General features: G+C 35.1%; 1 protein-coding gene and 2 long non-coding RNA genes across 3 annotated transcripts; 1 reads left to right on the top strand and 2 right to left on the bottom strand.

Annotated features, from left to right (window-relative positions):
- LOC102622847 (uncharacterized) lies at positions 1-1,030 on the top strand. Its single transcript, XR_370309.4, has 2 exons — positions 1-599; positions 691-1,030. It is a non-coding gene; the product is annotated as an uncharacterized LOC102622847 (long non-coding RNA).
- A 61-nt stretch (positions 1,031-1,091) lies between these two features.
- Positions 1,092-6,674, bottom strand: LOC102623057 (uncharacterized). The gene is made up of 14 exons (XM_006474979.4): positions 6,427-6,674; positions 6,231-6,277; positions 5,504-5,710; positions 5,113-5,210; positions 4,586-4,779; positions 4,265-4,446; positions 3,522-3,863; positions 3,371-3,435; positions 3,155-3,203; positions 2,887-3,043; positions 2,482-2,566; positions 2,319-2,388; positions 2,047-2,187; positions 1,092-1,638 (listed from the first exon to the last, which is right to left on the bottom strand). The coding sequence occupies exons 1-14, from the start codon at positions 6,521-6,523 to the stop codon at positions 1,219-1,221; spliced, it is 2,154 nt and encodes a 717-aa protein (XP_006475042.1). The 5' UTR covers positions 6,524-6,674; the 3' UTR covers positions 1,092-1,218.
- A 16,309-nt stretch (positions 6,675-22,983) lies between these two features.
- LOC112497993 (uncharacterized) lies at positions 22,984-24,411 on the bottom strand. Its single transcript, XR_003065078.2, has 2 exons — positions 23,920-24,411; positions 22,984-23,462 (listed from the first exon to the last, which is right to left on the bottom strand). It is a non-coding gene; the product is annotated as an uncharacterized LOC112497993 (long non-coding RNA).
- Between the last annotated feature and the right edge of the window lie 82 nt (positions 24,412-24,493).

The following is a 24,493-nucleotide window of genomic DNA, read 5'->3' as shown; positions in this document are numbered from 1 at the left end:
GATTACAAATATTTTGTTTAAAAAACATAAGCACATGCGACTTTTAAGGACGGTTCAAAAATGCTACCCCACACTCAGAAGTCCCCATCGAACAATCAGGCCGTTGAAGTGTAGAATCACTCAGTCAGTCAGTCGCAGTCACAGTGACTGCACACCATATGCCCCTGCTTGAAAAATTGCTAACTATATCTTTATTATTTATGATTTCAACAAACCTAAGGGACCCAGATGTTAATACTCCATTTCCCATTTGAGTAAAAAAAAAAAAAGGTCAATCGCTCAGCTACAAACACTATCCTCAATCGTAAGCTGAACTCTGCTTCTACGTGGTTGGACCCTGTAACTTTTCAAAGTATGAGTCTCTCAACAAGCTACTCCTCTTTATTATCCATAAATTCACAACTCGAACACAACCAGAAATTGAAGACAAATCATAAGTTGCGTTGGCGCCGAAGCACTAGCAGTCAACATACTACGACAATTTTTCTGAATAATCAACGATGCGCCTCGTTAAAAACCAATGCCATCGCGGATTCACTGATTCTTGGCGCCACCTCTCCAGCAAAGTCGGGTGACATAAGGGAGTTTCTCATAACGAGGTTGGTTTCTTTCTTTCTGTTTTCAAAATTCTAGAAAGCATTTTAATCTTAGAAAACGTTTTGATAAAAATATTTTGGTGCAATTATACAGTGCGGGACTTTTCTTTTTGTACTGGATATCAAATTTTGTCGTCCCAAATCTTCTCACCAAGTATTTCCAATTCGATAAGGTAAATGAAGACCAAGAGCAAAAGCCAGGTGATAAACGATCGTGAGGAATTGAGGCTGTTGTAGCGCCTCTAGAAGAACCAACATCTAACCGAGGCAAGGGCAGCCCACGCGCTCTCTTATCGACTTTTTATCATTATTATTGTTTATTGGCCAATTTTGGCATTTAATTTGTGCACGTTGTATTATTACACAACCATGTTATTTTCACTGAGAATGTTGCTTGTAGTTCGTGACATATAAAGGCTATCAATTTTTCTCCATTCCTTCTGATTTCCAAAAAAAGATAAAATAAAGGCAACAATAATAAAAAATAAAATAAAATAAAATACAAGATTCCCTTTTCTAGTCATTTCATAAATAATTTACAGTTGTATGCAAAGCCACTCTCCTTCCTTAACCCAAAGGAGACAAAGATAAAATAATTATTCTTTGAAAAATGGGGATACAATTAAACAATCGTCCAATCATTTTCTTCATGAGAAGAAGGTTTTGCAGATGGGGATGATCTATCGGACTCCGGAGATAACTTGGAAAATTGTGAGGACTTGCCATCACTTTCATTATGACGATAAGGTTTCTCTTTCTCAGCTGGGGATGACCTATCTGGCTTCGGAGATAACTTAGAAAATAGTGACGACTTGCCATCAAAGAAACTGGAAAAAGGTTGGCGAGTTGAATTCACTTCTATATTCTTTGGGTCTCTAGGAGTAGGAGGTGGTTTTCTCAATTTATCCTTACTACCAAAGTTGAGACTAAGCCTCCTAAACCGACTTTTCAGATCATCTCCTGTGGTAGTGTTTGTGTCGTCAGCATGATTATTCAGGACTTCCTCCGGATGAGATAGCATGGTCTCCACCGTTTCATATACCTAGAACAGAATTTAACATGGAACTTAATGATAACATTTTTCATGTCTTTCCGGTTAAAAGTTAGCAATGATCTATACAAACATCAGGGAACAATCCATTGAAGACAAGAATGAAATTTAAGTAACAGAATTAACCAAATTGGACATTCTATATTCGCAAATCCATTTCCAAAAAATATTAGAAGAAAGAGATGAATGTCTGCTGGTATAATTCATTCTACTGATCCGGGGAAACTTTGGATGTGTCAAGCCTTAAATTATTCCACTGTAATAAATGAATTTTAGATAAAATCATAATTATCACAATAGTCAACATAGAGTTTACAATTCTGGTTAATTCTATGCTAGTGAAGCTTCATGTATAGCAAAATATAAATATGCAATCAACTAAAGTGTAACAGAACAAACCTGGAAAATATCATCAACCTTCTCAGTCCAGGTGCTTCCTTGACAAGTGGCAACAATGTAGTCTTTGCACTCATAAAAAAGCTTGGACAAACCATCATTAGATGAGAGTCTGTCCTCAGCTAACACAAATCCCAAACCAAGCTGAAAAGTCAAAACATAGGACATCATTAGCTGCGTAAAAGAATGATTGCTGATTGATTCATAGTTGGCAATCTGTACATAAATCAGTGACCATGGAATAAAACTTCTTGTTATACTATAAGGTTACTTACTAAAGACAGGAACAATTGTTTAAAAAGATCAGAAGGTGAGATATCCTGTAAGGCATTCAGGATACCCTCCCTGCAAAATCAACGGACTAGATATTCATATCATAGACATAGTCAAACATATAATTTGACAGTCACAGTGTCAATGAAAACAATTTATTCTTACACTGCCAAGTCCTCATCAAAGAGAGGGGCTTGTTTAACAGCTGGTACTGGTTTGGATGTTTCCCACAGTTCACGCCACAAATTACCTAACATCAATGCATCATAATTTATTAGAACATATACAATATTTTTATCAAAAATGGATAATCAGTTATAACATATCATTCTACAATTACTTGCAATTGTGTTTCATGTTAGTGTACCAAATGAATCACAAATACAGTTAAAAGCACTGTTGGCATGTGTTGATATTATTACTAGCTAAACAAAAAGTACAAAAAATATTAACTATAAAAATCTCTTCCCAAGATCTGCCACCTCTATTTAACATTTTCCTTCAGCAAACAAGAAGAGTAACGACATTTACTTAGCAGTGGAAAATGGGACAAACTGACAAAGGGGATACCTTCCTTTTGCATTCGACGACTTAGTTGCCCTTTCATTGATGAAGAGTCACTTCCATCAGAGGACTCTTTTGCCTCATCACTCTGATCAGTTTCAGTCCAATCAGGCGGCGAATGCCATCTCACAAAATCTTCTAAACTACAACCAGGATTTGCAGCCTAATACAATCATAGAAAACCTGGTTACACTACGTGTAAGGAACCCCCCCTGATAGTATCAATTTTTACTTGACAATCCAAAAAATAGACACCTTCAAATTACATTATTACCTTGAAAGCCTGCATGTCAGACAGGAGTTGAGAACACCCAGCACCAACACTGCCCATTAAAAATTAATAAAATAATAACATGATCCTACAGTAGTCAAGTAAAAACATTTAATAAATCCTAGTTTTTAATTCATTCAGGAAAGCCTAAGACTTGTGGAGGGGGATAAAATCTTAGCATAATTGACAAGGTCAAACTGAATCAATGTATATACTAACCTCCCCGTTCGAAGCACTAACTCCTCTGTTTCTTTGATTAGATCTTCTGTGAGCAAAGGCCCTTCCTACTTACATACACAGGCACATAGATCAAAACAATAGAACTTGGTTTTGAAGAGAGAGTAAATTTAGTCCATGTTATTAGCCAAACCTGAGAAATGGGGGAGTATACAGGTTCACCAGTCTCCAACATTATTAAATCAGTTGGCTGGTAAGCTCCTAGTCGGATAACAAGTTCTCCAGTGCAAACTCTAGCGTACAAGACAGGGGTTTCAGGCATTGTATCCATACAAGGAGATGAATCCTCAACATTCGAACTGCACTGCCTCATAACAGATTCCAAGGATTCAGTAGCAATAGTATGGCGCCTTTTCCTTGAAAGACAGCAATTGATAACCTGCAATTGTTGGTATAAGAGACAGGAGTTCAGATCTGGAGTCTCATCTAGAGGAATGCCAGGAATATGTTGCTCTTCGGACCAAAGTCTTCTTAGCTGCATGTATACAAATTCCACAGATTATTTGTCAGCAAAAGTTTAAAAATAAAACGCAACATTATATCCACATTCAATGTGTAAATTTGGTGAGTTTGCAGAATATTGTACGCATGATAAAATTAACTCAAAAATAATTGCAGACCAATAACTTATTTTAAAACTTTTGCCAATTCTAACACCAAAGGATCTCTGCTTTCTAATCTTATGCAAAAGAAATATCATGCAGTTAAACAAAAAGCAACTTTTTAAAAAACAGATTTCATGTGATTTCAAAGGAAGTATAAAGTTTGAAACAATAAAAGGTATCACGCCATTGAACAAGCAATAAGATTGTAGTATGACTGATGCTTTCCTTCCATTCATCTAGTTCAAGAATTGGAACTCTGTCAAGCACTTACCTCAGCAACAACTTTGCACCAGAACAATGCCATTTTTCGCAGGTTTTTAAAGCTTCCAATAACTTCAGATAACTTAACAATAAAGCTTTCAGGAGGCGCACCATGAATTTCTCTAGGCAAATTTGTCATGTTAGCAACTGCCTCTGAGTCCATGCAAATCTTCCTTCTGAGAAAGTTTCCCTCTGAGAACATCTTGCAGATATTACAATGGAAATGAAAAATCACCCCAGGATAATGCAAAAGATTATAGATGAAGTTTTTATCTCTTTTTTTTTTCCCAACACAATGATACTATCGAGGTCACCTAATGTACTGATCTACCTGCATCGAACAGTGAATGCATCAAAGACAGCACTTTCTCATTATCCCCCAATTCAGAAGCAAGTTTATCTTCTTTGTCACGAAGAACCAATGACTTCACTGCAGAAAGGCTCAAGCTTGCCCTCTCCATTATAGGTGAAGAACTTCCAGATGATGCCAAAATATCTTTTATTGACTTAAGCTTTTTTCCAGTCCTGTACAAGTAATTCCAACATGTATTCAGGAGGTTAAGATCACCAGGCGGGTGGTGAAAAATGATAACTTACCAGTGATTCAGACGTTAGAATACCTATTATTCTAGAAGATTACACTTCATTAGCATATTCAAGAAGATACTTCAGACTTAAAGTGGAACAGCATGCATTATAACGAAAAAAATAAAAAATAAAAAAATAATCTACTAAGACGAAATCAGAATACGGCAACTCCAGAAAAGAAATAAAGAATCGACAAAAAATACAAAAAATCATACACAAGACTAAAGTATTAGCATAAAAAATTAACAAATTTCAACAGCAAGAACTCACTCAACAGCTACAGCTAGTTGCTTCAATACCGATGCCGAAGGAATGCTATTTACATCAGTGGCTTTTAAACGTTCTAGCAAGAAACCCACATCTGACACCTATAAAACAACAATAGCCTCACCCATCAAAATGAAAAGGGGAAAAAAAGAGTAATAGGACACTTCCATGTAGTATCAAATAATTTCCACCCAAGTAATGGGGTGTCATTCATGAATTGGATAGTCAATTTTGTAACTTATAAAATTAATTAGTAGTCTACTGCACCATCAAATGTATGGATGCTACTTCACTTGAGATGGACAAGGTTTGGACACTACTTGCAAAGTGTACTACTATTCCAAAAACAGAAAGAAAAAGGCACAATGAATTGAACATTGTGAAAGTTTCTTGCCTTTGCTTCAAGATCATTTTTCATGTTCAGTATGTACATATTATCATCATAAAATGGAGCCGCCATGGTTGAATTTTCAACTTTCTCGGTTTCTTCTACCCCTTTCCTTCCTATTCTTATGTTCTTAAATCTATCTTGCCAATCTTGTTTTGTTCCTATACACGCAGGTCTCCACTTTGGCAGCGGATGCCTCACTTCCTGTTGATCCTGTACCATAAGGTTTAAACACAATCCAATAACAACAAAATCAAGAAAAAAATAATAATTTCACCTTTATAAAGTTCGAGTTAACATTTTTTTACCATCTACAAATAAATAATAAATAAACTTATCCATACAAACAGATGTAGCATGATATGATTGGAAGAACAACAACCGGCCACCAAAAAACAAAAAAAAGAGAGAGAATTCAACATTTCCAATCTTATTTAAATACAATGAGTTTTTTCTCCTTTCAACTTCCAATCTCTTTCATTTTCCAATCATATCAAGCCGCAATGAAAATTTATTGCATGTGAATTATAAATTTATATCTCGTTTTCTATACAAAATTAATAATAAAATTTTAACATATGATCAATGCCAGCTGCTTCATCTTCATAATAATAATAATAATAATCCCATTTTCTTTTCTCAACAACCAAACAGAAAACAATCACAGCTAAGTTCCAAATTTTATTCACAACAGAAATTTAAATTAAATCAACAAGCTATCAAATATGCATACCGTTGAATCTTCGTCATTTTCTAAACTCGACGATTGCTTATCAGAATCTTCTCGATCAAGCCAAAGACGCACAAGAAAAAAAATCAAGTAAAAGCAAATTTTTAATGATATAAATAAGCAATAATATAAACTAAAGAAAAAAGGAAATTGAGTAGCGGAGGGTGAAATTGTAAATAAGAAGAAAAATTGGGGGCACCTCGGTCAGATTTGAAATCGGTGAAGACGCGCTCCGCTTTTGCCGCAGCAGAATTGAAGGCAGTTCTGGCTTTGGAGACAAAGGAGGGGGGCTCCATAACGTGCGCCGGGAAGGCGTAGGTTAATCAATGAGCGGATTTTGGCGTGGGATGCGCAACGAAAATGATGGCATTTTTGCGGGAATAATATAGTTTGGTTTGTGATTATTAGGGAGGATGATGTCGACGACTGGGAGCAGGAAAACAAATATAATGTTAATTTTAATACAAATTGAATTATATTATTTTTAACCTCCAATAAAATAAATCCAATAAGATATTATTTGTATTTTTTTAAGGTATCTGTATAATATAGCGTAAATACACCGTCGTTTGACGGTCAGCTTTTTCAAACTACATATTTTCCCGGCCCAAGTTGCTAATATTTAAATGTTACAAATTAATAAAACCTTTCGTAATTGATTTGATGGACCTTTCAACATTAAATCAATTCTTTTAATATAGTAGCATCGATTTGATCTTTTCAAAATTTAATTAAATTAATAAACTCTTTCAGTAAAATAGCATTCGTTATATATTTACCATCTAATAAATGAGTTATCTAATTTTAATAGTAATTATAATAATAATTTCAATTATAATTAAAAATAATTATAATTATAACAAATAACAAGATAATAAACATTGACCAAAGAAATACACATTGTACCACAAATATATTAGACTTAAAATTCACAAACCTCATTTTTTTTCTTCATATTTGTCATATATGAAATTGAAATAGGCTATATTTCCATTGATGTGGTTATTTTGTTTACGATCCGAATATACTGTTATGAGTTATCAAAATGTTATTGGTAAATTATTTTCCTTAGTAACATTATCGTCTATTACAATAATAATAATAATAGCAGCAGTAGTAGTAACAACAACAATAATATTATTTTAATCGACAAACAAGTATCATATGATTTGTCGTTTATCGTTTTGTATCCAAATGATGTGTCATTCATGAAAATATAAGGATGAAGTTGTTGAGTGTTAGAAAATGCATATTTATAAAGGAGAAAACCGTCATTTTACATTTCAAGTCTTACTAACAACCCTTACTTTTATGTATTTAACCTTCTTGTGATTTAATTACATGTGTTTTATTTTAATTAAGTATTTTATGTATTTTAGGGGCATTATAGTCATTTCACAATAAAGGAGAAATCAGACGGCAAAACGGACATCACTTTTGAACTCAGGACGGTCAAAAACCTTAGGAGGAGCATAAAAGGAAAAATGGCACTATTCACATGTACGGTACTATTCACGCGTACGGTACTGTCTACGTTACTGTTCACGACACTGTTCACATAGACGGATGATGACGTGGCATTGACCGATGATGTGGCATTGACTGATGAGGTGTCACGATCCTGTTGGACTAAAATTCTTATGTACTGTTGATGGTGACGTGGCAGCATATTAGTGGACGAAAAATCTCGCGTACGGTGCATGCATCATACAGGATTATTTTCAACCAAACCGCGTTACTGTTCAAAGTCGGGTCAAACCGTGTTACTGTTCATCCGCGTGGTCAAACCGTGGACTGTTGACTGATGACGTGGCGCAATCCTGAGCGTCCAAACTGTTTTTAATCCGATGGCCATGATTTACTCCATGTATCTATAAAAAGGGGGCCTCCCCCCCTAATTTGATATCTCTAAATCCATTTTTGGGATCCATTTTCTGTAATTCCTTCTCCATCTTGTATTTTCTTCGTATTTTAATAAATTTCCATTTTGCCCCTAGTTCAATTATGAGTGGCTAATTTTCTTTCAAGCTTGGGTTGAAGGTGAAGTCTCAACATGTGTCATGGGCTTAATTTGGTAAATTTACTTTCTCTTCCCCTCTAATTTTTGTGGATGTTTTGACTTCTCGTCGACAAATAATACTAATCTTGTCTAGATACCGCCTTGGTTACACCGGCTCTCTAGTATAAGGTTATTATTATTTGGCACGATAAGCCCTTAGCACCATATTGATTAGAGCGTGGTTCATGAGGTGTGGATTCCCCCCTCATGATTTAATTGGCATTAATACGGATTATTTAGCCCATGATGCATGTTGATACGGATCCAGATACCCAAGTACGTCAATTTAATAGATTTTCTCTTCAATTTATTCTCGTCATTTCAATTCCAATTTCAGAATTTATTATCGCCATTTTAATTTAAGTTTTAGCATATTCCAAATCATTTCCACCAAAAAATCCAACCACTCATTTACAAAATTAATTCTATATACAATTAAAATCCACCTCCTCGTGGGATCGACACTCGTCACCATTAGTCTATACTACAATAGATTCGTGCGCTTGCGAGTACATTAAAATTTGCACAACAAGTTTTTGGCGCCGTTGCCGGGGAGGTAAGTAATTTTAATTCATAGAATTAATTTTTGTGAATAATTTCTTTTATTTGTTTTCTTGTATTTTTTTTATTATTAAAAAAAAAGAAAAAAAAAAAGTGAATCTACATTTAAAGGTTAGTATTTCTTTTCTTTTTCTCTTCTTTAAAATTTTGTAATTTAATTTTTCATTTATTTTTCTTTGTAATTTTTTTTTGTTTATCTTATTAATTTAATTTTTAGTTAATTTCTTTCACGTATTTATTTTTGTGTATTTTTATAGAAAGGTTGTAATAGCGCAATAAGGTTAGTATCGTAATTTCTCCCTCTTCTTTATTTTTATTTGTTTTGTTCCCATCTTTATTTTTTGTTTTGTTTGCATCTTTATTTTTATTTTATTTATTTTGCATGCATGGTCGTAGGTCATTATTACCTAATCTTGAACCTATAGACCTTGAATTAGAAAAAACACTTCGCACACACAAACACGTTAAAAATAAAATGGATTTACAAGCACCACAGGAGAGGCCATTTAAGGACTATTTTAGTCCCTTAGCTAATTTGAGCACGTCATGCATAAGATACCCAAATGTAGCTGCTAGGAGTTTTGAATTAAAACCTAGTGTGTTAAATTGTCTCCCTACATTTTATGGCCTAGAAAATGAGGATCCATATAATCATTTGAATGATTTTCATGCCATTTGTCAAACATTCAAATATGAGAATTTTTCAGATGATGATGTTAAACTTAGACTATTCCCATTTTCTTTAAAGGATAGAGCTCGTTCATGGTTAAATACGTTGCCTGCTAATAGCATTTCATCATGGGAACAAATGGTAACTAAATTTTTGAATAAATATTTCCCAGTGCATAAAACCAATGCTATTCGCAGGGAAATCTCAGAGTTTACTCAGAGAGAGGACGAGCAGTTTTTCGAGACATGGGAGCGATTCAATGGGCTACTCTTGAAGTGTCCACATCATGGGTATGAGAAATGGCACCAATGCCAATACTTTTTGGAGGGATTACTACCAAATGTGCAAGAATGGCTAATGGCAACAAGTGGAGGAGAGCTAATGTCAAAAAGTGCGTCAGAAATTTGGGAATTCTTCCAACGACAAGCAGATAATTCCCAACAACGGAGTCGATCACTCAGGACTACTAGAAGAATTAAAGGAGTGAATGAGGTTCAAATTGGCGAATCAAGTTCAGAAATTAAAGAAGTCAAAGCGATAATTGAAGGTCTCTCTCGACAAATAGCATCACTATCGACTGCTAAATCAACAGAGCCACATGACCATGACTCATACTCAGATCAAGCCAATGCCATAGGTGTAATGAGAAAGCCATCAAATTACAACCCATACTCCAACACATATAACCCTGGATGGAGAGACCACCCCAATTTTTCATGGTCTCAAGGATTCCAACAGAATGGACCAATAGCTCCAGCTCCACCAATTCCACAAAATCCTCAAGCCTCTCAGCCACCATTTAGACCATACAATCAGAACCAGAACCACTCTCAACCTAGACCATGGGAGGATGCATTCCAGAATTTTAGGAATGTTACTCACTCCACGATTGAGCAACAGAACCGCACCATTGATGGACTACGAAATGAGTTGAGAGCAGGCTTCAACTCACAAGCTCAATCTGTTTCAAGCCTCGAGAAGATGGTGGGACAACTTGCTTCTTCAGTTCAAACCTTGGCAATGACCGTTGAGAAAGGTAAGTTTCCAAGTCAACCAGTGCCTAATCCTAAAGGAGTACATGAAGCAAGTACCAGTTCACCACAACAGCATGGAGAGGTCAAAGCAGTAATGACCTTGCGAAAAGGAAAAGAAGTCGACAACAAGGTGGAGATGCCAGTGACAAAAGAAAATCAAATTGTACCTGTGAATGTTGATGACTCATCACCGGAGGAGAAAGAAGAAACCAACCCACGAGAATACGTTCCGAAAGCTCCATTTCCTCAAAGGTTAGCGAAAGGAAAAAAAGGAAAATCCACAGGTGAGATTCTTGAAATCTTCAAACAGGTAAGTGTTAACATCCCTTTGCTAGATGCTATAAAACAAGTTCCATCTTATGCCAAGTTTCTTAAAGACCTTTGTACTAAAAAGAGAAATATGCATGTTCAAAAGAAGGCATTTTTAACAGAAAACGTTAGTTCTATACTCCAACATAAAATTCCTTTAAAATGCAAAGACCCAGGCTCCCCCACTATCTCATGTAGTATAGGGAACCACACAATTGAGAATGCTTTGTTGGATTTAGGAGCTAGTGTAAATCTTCTGCCTTACTCTGTATTCATGAAACTTGGACTGGGAGAATTACACCCAACTCCAGTGGTGTTACAACTTGCAGATCGGTCCACAAAAATACCTCGTGGTATTGTGGAGGACGTGCTTATCCAGGTAGACAAGTTTTATTTTCCTGTTGATTTCATTGTAATTGACACTCAACCAATACAGGATTCAAGGAAGCACATCCCCATTATTCTAGGCCGACCTTTCTTGGCAACTGCGGATGCTCACATTCAATGCAGGACTGGAAATATGCAATTGTCTTTCGGCAACATGACTATGGAACTGAACATCTTCAACATTGCCAAACAACCTCACAGTGCAGATGATGGAATTGTTGATGTGGATTTAATAGAAACAATAGTTGATAATACTTTTCTTTCAAACCTTAGTGATGATCCTTTACAGACATGCTTAACTCACTTTGGTTTGGATTTTGATATTGACAGATCGGTTGATGAGGTCAACGCCCTGCTTGACTCAACACCATCCATGGACACTAATAAATGGAAATCAAGAGTTGAGCAACTAGCACCATCAGAGAAGCAACTCATTCCATCATCAGAATCACCACCGAAACTCGAGCTCAAACCATTGCCCAACACTTTGGAATATGCGTTTTTGGGAGAAGAAAGTACTCTACCGGTAATCATCTCAGCATCCCTCAATGACGAACAAAAAGGTAAGTTGTTGGATGTTTTGAAAGAGCACAAAGGGGCATTAGGATGGACCATAGCAGACATTAAAGGTATAAACCCAGTAGACTGCATGCATTACATTCACCTTGATGAAAATGCGAAAACTACTAGGGAGATGCAACGTCGGTTAAATCCTAACATGAAAGAAGTTGTTAGAACTGAGGTCCTTAAGCTATTAGATGCAGGTATCATTTACCCAATTTCTGATAGTTCATGGGTCAGTCCTGTACAAGTTGTCCCTAAAAAGTCAGGAGTCACAGTAGTTACCAATGCTGATAATGAATTGATACCCACTAGAGTGACTACAGGATGGCGTGTATGTATTGATTATAGGAAGTTGAATTCTGTCACACGTAAAGACCATTTTCCCTTACCATTTATTGATCAAATGCTTGATAGATTAGCAGGCCATGAATTTTATTGCTTTCTAGATGGCTACTCAGGATATAATCAGATTCCCATAGCACCAAAAGATCAGGAGAAAACTACTTTCACTTGCCCTTTTGGCACATTTGCATATAGGAGAATGCCATTTGGATTATGTAATGCACCTGCTACATTTCAACGATGCATGTTGAGCATTTTTTCTGATATGGTTGAACGATTCCTTGAAGTCTTTATGGATGACTTTTCTGTCTTTGGTGACTCGTTTGATCAATGTTTACATCATCTAACACTAGTTCTGCAGAGATGTATCGAGAAGAACTTGGTCTTAAATTGGGAGAAATGCCATTTTATGGTAAAACAAGGTATTGTTCTCGGTCACATCATTTCGAGCAAAGGTATTGAGGTTGACAAAGCCAAGGTGGATCTCATTTCTAATCTTCCTCCACCCAAAACAGTCAGAGAAGTAAGATCTTTCCTTGGGCATGCTGGTTTCTATAGACGTTTCATTAAAGATTTTAGCAAAGTTTCTAGACCCTTATGCAATTTACTTGCTAAGGATGTACCTTTTATCTTTAATGATTCATGTCTTATGGCGTTTGAAAAATTAAAACAGTTGTTGACATCATCACCCATCATTCAGGCCCCAAACTGGAACTTACCATTTGAGCTCATGTGTGATGCATCTGATTATGCAGTAGGAGCAGTATTAGGACAAAGAGTTGATCGAATTCCCCATGTTATTTACTATGCTAGTATGACATTAAATGATGCACAGTTGAACTATTCAACTACTGAAAAAGAAATGCTAGCAGTAGTGTTTGCATTAGAAAAATTTCGATCTTATCTCATTGGTTGTAAAATAATTGTGTTCACAGATCATGCTGCTCTTAAATATCTTCTCACAAAGAAAGATGCAAAAGCTAGACTAATTCGTTGGGTGTTACTTTTGCAGGAATTTGACTTGGAATTCAAAGATAAGAAAGGGTCAGAAAATGTTGTGGCGGACCACCTCTCTCGTCTCCATTTTGACACAATTACAGAATCATTACCATTGAATGAGTCATTTCCAGATGAACAATTAATGAATGTGGAAGTATTACCTTGGTATGCTGATATAGTTAATTATCTTGTTACAGGTAAACTTCCAGAGCATTGGACCAAGCAAGACAAGATCAAATTCTTTGCGGAAATAAAGAATTTCTTTTGGGATGACCCATATTTGTTCAAGTATTGTGCAGACCAAATTGTTAGACGATGTGTCCCAGAAAGTGAAATTCAGAATATCCTTTCATTCTGCCATGAACAAGCTTGTGGAGGCCATTTCAGTGCTAAGAAAACAGCGACTAAAGTTTTACAATGTGGTTTCTATTGGCCATCTATATTTCGAGACGCTTACACTTTCTGTTCTTCATGTGATAGGTGTCAACGAATGGGAAGCATTACACGAAGGAACATGATGCCACTAAATCCAATTTTAGTGGTTGAGATTTTTGATGTATGGGGTATCGACTTCATGGGACCCTTTCCCCCGTCTTTTGGCCATCAATACATATTGGTTGCTGTTGACTACGTATCAAAATGGGTAGAAGCAATTCCATGTAGGACCAATGATCACAAGGTGGTGATAGCATTTTTGAAGAGCAACATTGTTTCACGCTTTGGATTCCCTCGAGCAATAATCAGTGATGGTGGTGCCCACTTTTGTAACAAAGCATTCAAAGCACTTTTGACAAAGTATTCAATCACACACAAAGTGGCGACCCCGTATCATCCGCAAACCAGTGGCCAAGTTGAGATCTCCAATCGAGAAATAAAGCACATATTAGAAAAGACGGTGAGGCCGGACAGAAAAGATTGGTCATTAAGACTTGATGATGCCTTATGGGCATATAGAACGGCTTTCAAGACCCCGATTGGGATGTCACCCTACAGGCTAGTGTATGGAAAAGCTTGCCACCTACCTGTGGAACTCGAGCATCGTGCGTATTGGGCCATCAAGAAATTCAATTTTGACATGCAGCAAGCCAACTCAGAAAGAAGATTACAACTGGCAGAACTTGAAGAAATTCGCAATGATGCATACGAAAATGCCAAGATTTACAAGCAACGAATGAAAGTCTTCCATGACAAGCACGTTATGAGAAAATCGTTCACTCCAGGTCAGAAAGTGCTTTTATTCAATTCTCGCTTGCACCTATTCCCAGGTAAGTTACGCTCTCGTTGGTCTGGCCCATTTATTGTTCATACTGTTTTTCCACATGGGGCAATTGAAATTAAAGACCCAAAGAACGGTGTCACGTTTAAAGTTAATGGTCAAAGATTAAAGCCATATCTAGAGTACCAACCACATGAAGAAGACACCGAAATAAATTTGAGTGACCCACCAAATTTGAATTGATTTTTATTCTTTTCGTTGATTTGATTTTTCTTTCTTTCTTTTTATTATTATTCTTTTGCTAATTGAAATTGTTTTTGCATAAGTGTGTTTATTTTACCATTAAGTTTTCTCTTATCATTGTTAATCATGAGTCTCATACTTAGACCGTTCCTCCTGAACATTCTTAAACCACTTCAACGTGTCAAAACTCATCTCAAAAGGCAGATTCAATTTTGTAAAACACAACGCATTTGGGCTCTACAACCACCAGAATTAGTAGCCTATGTTGAGGGTTTAGAAAGCCAACTCAGAGACATTGAGAGAAGTGTTTACGACATCCAGTTGGAGCTTGAGGTAAATTCAATAAGAGGACGATTTTAATCTTCTTTGTGTGTTTTAATTTGTTTTTCTGTTTATGTGCTTTAGTTTGTTACCCCGGTGAAGTGGCGGATAACGGTACTCCGTGACAATCAAGTCGGTTACTTCAGTTTCCCATAATAACTGATATTCTGAGGCGAAGGTATGGACAGAAACGAGATTCTAGCGAAGCTTCACAAGCGATTCCCTTCACTTCCTCAGAATGCCCTCCTTACGATCTATAAAGCTCGGTCCGAACGCATGCGATTACTCATGAGGAATAACATACCTGCTGACATCTGTTGGTTAATCGAGGCTAAAGTACGATCGGCAGGTGAGTTACCTCTAAAATTTATTGCATACATGCCTGGTTGTGGTAAAGGAAATTATGCAAGAAAACAACGAGCTCGAAGAATTTCTGTTGCTTGTCATAAGTGTGCCAGAATGAGTTGCAATAAAAACCCATGTTCTTTAGGAATGGTGTCTGATAACAGGGAAGATAAGATTCAATTCATTAGGGATGGCTTGAATAAGGAGTCATTGGATGATATCCTTTTGTCTCTTGAAACGCATCCCAGTGGATATGTGCAAGGAGCGATTCTCCAGTTATGGCCATTATTCCAGAAAGAGCATGCACGATATAGTCTCGGGAATCTGACTATAAACGACCCTGTTTGCCAGTTTATAAGAAAACTGGATAGGAAGCCTATCCTCGACCCATAGAGGGCGTTCAAGCCGTTTCTGGACGTAAAACCAGAGGAAGATGTGAGCCACAGTCGCAACTACCTGTAAATATCCTTTTACTTTATTGTTATTTTATTTCACTATTGTCTTATTGTTTGCATTATTGTCTTTAATAATTTTATTACTGTTTGCTTTTTCCTTTTTACTGTTTTCTTTTTGACTTGCGAGCCACGTGCTTTACGCGTTATTTGACACTGACATATTACCTCATACACAACCATGACCCACTATCACTAAGACTCTTAAATGTGATTTCTTTTTTGTCAAGCACTCACAAATTGTTTTTGAGAAGTATCACAATGTCAGCTACTCCCAATAGACAATTCAAGAACATTTGTGTGCTTTCTGGATTTACATATGGCAAACATAAAGAGTTCGTTGAGGCAGCCATAGATCTTGGTCGAAGCATAGCAGCGAGAAATTTACATTTGGTGTATGGAGGAGGTAACCGAGGGTTATCAAAAATGGTCTCCGAAGCAGCTTTTATCAGAGGAAGTCAAGTGTTAGGCATCATCCCAAGAGTCTTAAAACCATTGGGCAGTTCGTCTGACTCATCAACTGGAGAAGAGTTAGTCGTCTCAGGTATGCAAGAAAGAATAACTGAAATGCTTAATCATGCTGATGCTTTTATTTTCCTTCCAGGAGATCTTGCAACACTAGAGGCACTTATCACGCTAGCATCTTGGGCCCATCTGCACATCCACCAAAAACCCATCGGTTTGTTAAATGTCAATAACTTTTATGATGGCTTTATCGCATTTCTTAACCATGCAATAAAAAACTATTTCATTCCCGCTAATGTGAAAAAACTCTTTATTTGTGCTCACACTGTTAATGAGCTACTTGATCTGTTACAAGCGTATAAACCGGAGCCAGACCCCTGGACCTTTGTGTTGGAGCGCCCAAATAATGATGGTAACAGTAGTAGCAGTAAGAAGTACAAATTAGATTTAACTCTCCGCCTGTAAATATTTTCTTCTGTGTTGCACCACCCAGGTGATGTCTTCTAAACTCTACTTCTTTCATTTCAAACATTGAGGACAATGTTTCGTTCTGGTTGGGGGGAGGGAATAGTCGACAATTATGAAATTTTGGTTAAGTTTTTACTAATTTTTTGTTGTAGAAACTAACTGTTGCTAACTTTTTGTGTTGAAGATGGCTGAATATGGAGTGTAGTGACTCTAGAAACGCATCTTCATCGTTTAAAAAAAAATTAAAAAAAAAAACTTAAAAAAAAATTAAGACATTTTCTTTTTTCTTTATTATGTGTTTATGTTTATTTTTCTTCTTTTTAATTTATCCTCTATAAAAATGCATTTTCCAACTTTTGAGTCGAAGATGGCTGAATATGGAGTGTAGTTCCTCTAGAAACGCATCTTCTTTAAAAAAAAATAAAAAAATCATTTTCTTTTCTATCATTTTTGTAACTTTTCTAAATTAATTTTTCTACATCATTTTCACATTTCTGCATGCATATTTTTCTTTTTTTTTTATGTTTAGAATAGGTTGGGGGGTAGAATGTTGTTTAAAAAAAAAAAAATTTTGATTTGTTTTAACATTGGGTGACATGATTAATTTAAATTTTAGTATTTGTATTATCTTTGGTCTTAAGTGATGTTACATTATGTTTGCTACTCTACATGTTGATGTTGGAGACATATATGAGTTGCTTGAAGGAATGAACATGTCATAATAAGTACCAAGTGAGTTTTTGAGCCTATCATTTTTCTTGGAGAGTAACCCTTTTGCCCATTCTTTATACAGCTTAGCAATTTATTATTTTATACACGATCTCTAAATTACTTTTGAGTTAACCCTTAAAAAAAAAAATTGTAAAATAAAAAAAAGAGAAAAAAGAAAAAGAAAAAAGAGTGTGTTGCTACATTTGGAGGCCCATCTAACTAGTAGATATGGAAGATTATTTAGAGCCCTAAAAGACGATGGAGAGGCCATCTTTGATCCGTTTGAGCCTTTCAAGCCATCCCTTTTATTAAATATCCATAGTTAACCCTTTTGAGCCTTTAAAAAAAAAAAAACATTTTCTTTGTCAACTTATCATCTTGACCCACTCCGATTTGGAGTATTACCCGATGTCTTATAAGTTCCATCACCTATTTATGTTTGAGAAAATGTAAATAATTATTTTGTTCAGTGAAGTTATGCCAAATAAAAGCAAAAAAAAAAAAAAACAAAAACAAAAACAAAAACAAAAGTTGTTGTTTCAAAAGAATAAAAATAGGTGAAATCCACCTTGCAACTTCCAAAAAAAAAAAAAAATAATAATAATAATAATTCTCTGCATTTTTCTCAAACATACACTTTGTTTTCCTTATTTCCCTTCTTTGTTAACCATGTCCCTAGCCTACGTTACGTCCTAATAAAAGTCCTTCTTGATTTTAGGGAACTATAGTCCGAAGTAGAAGCTAGTTATATGGGCTAAAAAGATGTAGTGATGCATAATTAAAAAAAAAAAAAAAAAAAAAGATAAATAAAGTGGGCTGACTAACATTTTATTTGACTTGAGATCGTATTATTTCTAAGCTGAGGGCATATTTATTTCATCTTGGTGAGAGCATGTGATATCACTTCTTTATTATTTTCTCTCTCAATTACCATTCATTGGAGTGACTATTTTTATTGGGATTAATTTATTTGTGAGAGTGTCACTACTTCCAGTGAGATTTTGGGGTTTGACATGTCATTCTTGAGAGTAGCTAAAACAAAGTCTACTGGGCTAATTCATGTGGATGGTTGATGTGGGTGTGATGTTGCTTTAGACTGGAGATAATGCTTATACTTTTATTTGATTGCTATCATTAATCTGATGGAATAAATACGAGTGTTTCTATTAAAAAAATATATATATATTTTGAATTTGAATTTTGTTTTCGCTTTATTTGCTAGGGACTAGCAATAAGCTGGTTGGGGGGTGTGTTGAGTGTTAGAAAATGCATATTTATAAAGGAGAAAACCGTCATTTTACATTTCAAGTCTTACTAACAACCCTTACTTTTATGTATTTAACCTTCTTGTGATTTAATTACATGTGTTTTATTTTAATTAAGTATTTTATGTATTTTAGGGGCATTATAGTCATTTCACAATAAAGGAGAAATCAGACGGCAAAACGGACATCACTTTTGAACTCAGGACGGTCAAAAACCTTAGGAGGAGCATAAAAGGAAAAATGGCACTATTCACATGTACGGTACTATTCACGCGTACGGTACTGTCTACGTTACTGTTCACGACACTGTTCACATAGACGGATGATGACGTGGCATTGACCGATGATGTGGCATTGACTGATGAGGTGTCACGATCCTGTTGGACTAAAATTCTTATGTACTGTTGATGGTGACGTGGCAGCATATTAGTGGACGAAAAATCTCGCGTACGGTGCATGCATCATACAGGATTATTTTCAACCAAACCGCGTTACTGTTCAAAGTCGGGTCAAACCGTGTTACTGTTCATCCGCGTGGTCAAACCGTGGACTGTTGACTGATGACGTGGCGCAATCCTGAGCGTCCAAACTGTTTTTAATCCGATGGCCATGATTTACTCCATGTATCTATAAAAAGGGGGCCTCCCCCCCTAATTTGATATCTCTAAATCCATTTTTGGGATCCATTTTCTGTAATTCCTTCTCCATCTTGTATTTTCTTCGTATTTTAATAAATTTCCATTTTGCCCCTAGTTCAATTATGAGTGACTAATTTTCTTTCAAGCTTGGGTTGAAGGTGAAGTCTCAACATGTGTCATGGGCTTAATTTGGTAAATTTACTTTCTCTTCCCCTCTAATTTTTGTGGATGTTTTGACTTCTCGTCGACAAATAATACTAATCTTGTCTAGATACCGCCTTGGTTACACCGGCTCTCTAGTATAAGGTTATTATTATTTGGCACGATAAGCCCTTAGCACCATATTGATTAGAGCGTGGTTCATGAGGTGTGGATTCCCCCCTCATGATTTAATTGGCATTAATACGGATTATTTAGCCCATGATGCATGTTGATACGGATCCAGATACCCAAGTACGTCAATTTAATAGATTTTCTCTTCAATTTATTCTCGTCATTTCAATTCCAATTTCAGAATTTATTATCGCCATTTTAATTTAAGTTTTAGCATATTCCAAATCATTTCCACCAAAAAATCCAACCACTCATTTACAAAATTAATTCTATATACAATTAAAATCCACCTCCTCGTGGGATCGACACTCGTCACCATTAGTCTATACTACAATAGATTCGTGCGCTTGCGAGTACATTAAAATTTGCACAACAGAAGTCACGTTGACCTACGTTAATAGTACGCGCCAACGCTACTATTTACGCATCGTCGTTTGTGTTTTAATGACCAACAACTTGTCATTACATTAAGAAGTGGTGAGACATAATGTATGGTTGGTTTCTTAAGGAATGGGGCATCATTCGAAACATTGAATTCCAAACAATTGAAGTAAAAGCAAGGGATTGTTTGTTTTTAACGGTTACGTGGAATAATAATCATCACAATCGTAATTGAAAAAAAAAACTGAAATACAAGTGATCATAACATTTGAGTTTCAATTTTAGTTCCTACTATTGTATTCACCCATCTATTACATGTTAAAACTACTCATCTACCATCTAATAGATTGGTTACATAATTTTAATGATAATGATAAAAATTAAAAGAATAAGAATAACAACAGCAACAATCGTAGTAAAAACGATACTTATAGTGACAATAACAACAACAACAACAACAACAACAACAATAAATATTTAGATCGGCACACTAGTATTAGGTGATCCGGTGTTTATTGATTTGAAAAGAAACAACTTTTTGTGAGGAAGCAGATAGTCTGAATGACGAGTCGTCTAAGTTGTTCTTGCAACCGACATGCAAAAATAGTAGGCAGCGCTTATGTTTGCCTCAAACCATTTGAGGGGAAACGACATGCCGGTGCGCCCTTAGGAAATTGTACGACATGTCATCCCCTAGATTCATGATCGAATGATGCATCATCCAATGTTTGGTATTCCAAATGATTCAGTGTTGTTTTTGTAAGCGGTCGTTTATTTTTTAACGGTTACGTGTAATAATAATCATTAAAATTGTAATTGTCAAAAAAAAAAAAATGCAAGTGATCATAACATCTTAATTATGATTTCAGTCTCAATTACTGTGGATCACTTATCTGTAGATGACGAACTTTATAATTCATAAAACTATTTATCTACCATCCGATTGATGGGTTATCCAATTTAAATAGTAATTATATTATTAATTCCATTTATAACTACAACTATTACTGCCAATTAAAACTATGATTAAGATTGTAATAAAATAACAAGGTAATAAACTTCAGCCATCGAAATACACCATTGCAACATAATACTATGGACTTGAAATCCACACATTTCATTTTTTTTTTCACACTTGTTGTATATGAAATTGGGATGATGATGATGATAGTAGTAGTAGTAGTAGTAATAATAATAATAATAATCATCATTATCATATTTATTATTATTATTATTATTGTAATAGTAACATTATTATAATTGTTAAGTACTATTATTTTTATCAATTAAATTTTAATAATAATAATAAAAATAAAAGGACAAAAATGAGAGTTTTAAAATTTGAGTTAGGATAATATGGTTACTTCAATAAATGAGATTGTCATTCGCACCTCCTTATGAGAATGCAAACTCTAACAATCATTTTTAATTTTATATGAGACCCACTAATTTAATTCTTATTTTACCCCTCATTTAAGTAAGGGAAATTTGCGTAATTAACCTAAAAACTTTTGAATTTTTTGAAATTAACCCTCTAACTTTTTTCTATCACAATTAGCCAAAAACAAGTTTTTTGGACACGTTTACCCTTGCCACTTAACTCATCAATACTGTCAACGAACAAAAATCTTAAAAGCTGGCAATTTTCGATCAAGCAAGTAAATTAATGGCAAAGGTAATGGCGAGTCGACATGATGATGGTAATGGCTACTTCCGACAAGGATAACGGTGGCGCCTTTAACTTTGAGTTAATTCGGTGAGTTTATGTAATTCTTGAATGGGTTTATTGTTTTAGTATTAATTGTAGATGATTATAGGTTAAATCTTATTCAACGTTAGTTTCTTAACACTAGGATTGAATTGGAAATGAAAATTGACAAAATGTTCTTGAAATTGTTAAATATGGCACTACTAGTGTATGTTGAAATGCCTCAAAGAATATATTTTGTTGTTTAGGTTTAATTTTGCTTTATTTTACTTGAATGAATATCTAAGAGTGTGGGCAACCAGCAACGGTACTGGGGTTGAATGTGAGCAATGATATTGTGTAGAGGGTGTTTATGTGCAGTGTTGTGGTTGTTTGTGTGCGATAGACCTATCGCTCTTAACACAGCTTCTGTCGCACTTGCATTTGCCTGTCGCACGTAAACAAAACTTCTGTTTTGTGGTCGTGTTTAGTGCGACTGGCGCTTGTCGCACTTGTATTTGGTGTGACTGACACATGTCGCACTTAAGCTCAGCTTTTATTTTGGGGTTATATTTTGTGCGACAGGTGCCCAAAATTACAGAAGTTGTGTTTATGTGTAACGCAATTTTTTTTTTTGACTATGTTAATATTTGTGTCCGTATATTTCATTATTATTTTAAAAAAAGTGAATTAAAATTAAAAAAAAAACTAAGCAGCAAGCATATTTTGGCAATGGTGATGCAAGTTATAATGACTTTGCTAATTCCTTTTAAGTACTCAGGTTTGGATACAGGAAATTTGGGCTACCACTATAACCACAAGAAATTTTCCAAGATACATCAAAGACCACTGCAATGGTGTAGGCGTTCAATCTCCAGCTCATGATGAAATATTTGAAGCAGATTATGAATGATAGGTTTTATTCGCCAATCTCTTAAGATGATATTGTAAAAATTGTTATTGCTTCCTGGTGTATTTAATGAATACTTCTTTCGCAACAATAAAATCAGATACAAATTATAAATAATACACTAGTTTCAATTGAAATTCTCAATAGCAAGTCTCGAGCTATAGTGTCGATCCATGGCTTCCATATTTTTCATCTGAAATTAACATTAGTGTCTCATGGATCCTTGGCTTCCAAACATGCAAGTAATTTCTCACAACTCTAGCTTAATGAGACTTTATACCAAGATCAATCTCCATCGTTACCCCACGCTACTCAATCCCACATAAACAACATCGAACAACACTCCAATATAATAATTAACTTCCCCATAAAAACAAAAAAAACTTGAACATAAAGTGATTAAATTATTAGTGCTTATGGCACATAAGACCACATGCATTACCATGAAAAGCAACAATATTTAATCAAATAATTATTCCCTGCTGAAACAATTTGAACGCAATAAACATGCCACAAATACAATCGACAACATACTTAATTATAAATTTTCTACATCCAATTTGCTTTGCCAACTTGCAATCTCTTATGTCAAAGCTGACTTCCTCCTCTAACTGAAACTAGGCTGCTTGTGTAATTTTTAACATCTCCACGACATCTTTGATTGTGAGGATCTTTAAATTATTGAAAACAAGGATTGTAACAGCACCACATCCATCATCCTCGGCGTCTATAATAGGCTCATCATTTTTCCAAAACACCATTGGCCTATACCCTGAGTTGATCCAAATTTTGCTATCTTTTTCCATATTCCATTAACTCTAAAGTCATCCATGAGCCATATCTTAAACAAACCAAAAGTGTCATCATCTTCCGTTCTATTTGTAACAAAAACACAACAAAATTGGTTAATAACATTAAAAAAAAACACTTACTGTGTTTATGTGCGACAGATGCCTGTGGCATAAAACACATAAGCTATGTTTTGTGCGATAAGTGCCTGTCGCACCAATGTTTGGCGTGACAAACACCTTTTGCACATAAACACACAAAGCACTATACCATTCCCTACATTCAAGCCATAATACCAGTTGCCAACATTCTTGGATATTCATTCAAGTAAAATAATAGCAAAATTAAGCCTAAACAACAAAATATATTCTTTGAGGCATTTCAACAAACACTAGTAGTACCACATTTTCAAGAACATTTTGTCAATTTTCATTTCCAATTCAATCCTAGTGTTAAGAAACTAACGTTGAATAAGATTTAACCTATAATCATCTACAATTAATATTAAAACAATAAACCCATTCAAGAATTACATAAACTTACCGAATTAACTCAAAGTTAAAGGCGCCACCGTTATCCTTGTCGGAAGTAGCCATTGCCATCATCATGTCGACTCGCCATTGCCTTTGCCATTGATTTACTTGCTTGATCAAAAATTGCCAGTTTTTTAGAATTTTGTTGGTTGACAGTATTGATGAGTGCAGTGGCAAGGGTAAACGTGTCCAAAAAATTTATTGTTGGCTAATTGTGATAGAAAAAAGTTAGAGGGTTAATTTTAAAAAATTCAAAAGTTTTTAGGTTAATTATATAAATTTCCCTTTAAGTAAATAAGTACATCATTTATTCTTATTATAATTCCTAATGAGTGAACAGTAAATGATTATAAGTGATGTTGCCATCTCCTTACTACCTAGTTAGCTTAGTAGCTAGGAATTCTCAGTATTTTATCATCATTATTATTAACATATTTAATTTCTTTCTACTGAATTTTCAGTACTCATAATTTGAGAGTGAAAGTGTCAATTTTTTTTTTAATACAACAGCGACAGAAAATTTAAATTAAAAATGACTTTACAACAAGTTTTTGTCACTGAAATTTGCATAAATGGACTTCACT

This window comes from Citrus sinensis, chromosome 9, assembly GCF_022201045.2.
Source record: "Citrus sinensis cultivar Valencia sweet orange chromosome 9, DVS_A1.0, whole genome shotgun sequence".
NCBI classification, from domain to species: domain Eukaryota; kingdom Viridiplantae; phylum Streptophyta; class Magnoliopsida; order Sapindales; family Rutaceae; genus Citrus; species Citrus sinensis.
Note: the sequence above shows the minus strand (reverse complement) of the source record. Positions and strands in the feature narration are given on the sequence as shown.

What these genes read in the sequence shown, in the direction of transcription:
- LOC102623057 (XM_006474979.4), bottom strand. Translation starts at nt 6,523, where the DNA reads ATGGAGCCCCCCTCCTTTGTCTCCAAAGCCAGAACTGCCTTCAATTCT. An exon ending in CGATTTCAAATCTGACCGAG is followed by an intron (nt 6,278 to 6,426) that starts GTGCCCCCAATT and finishes TTGATCGAGAAG; the next exon opens with ATTCTGATAAGCAATCGTCG. An exon ending in TTAGTGCTTCGAACGGGGAG is followed by an intron (nt 3,204 to 3,370) that starts GTTAGTATATAC and finishes TTTAATGGGCAG; the next exon opens with TGTTGGTGCTGGGTGTTCTC.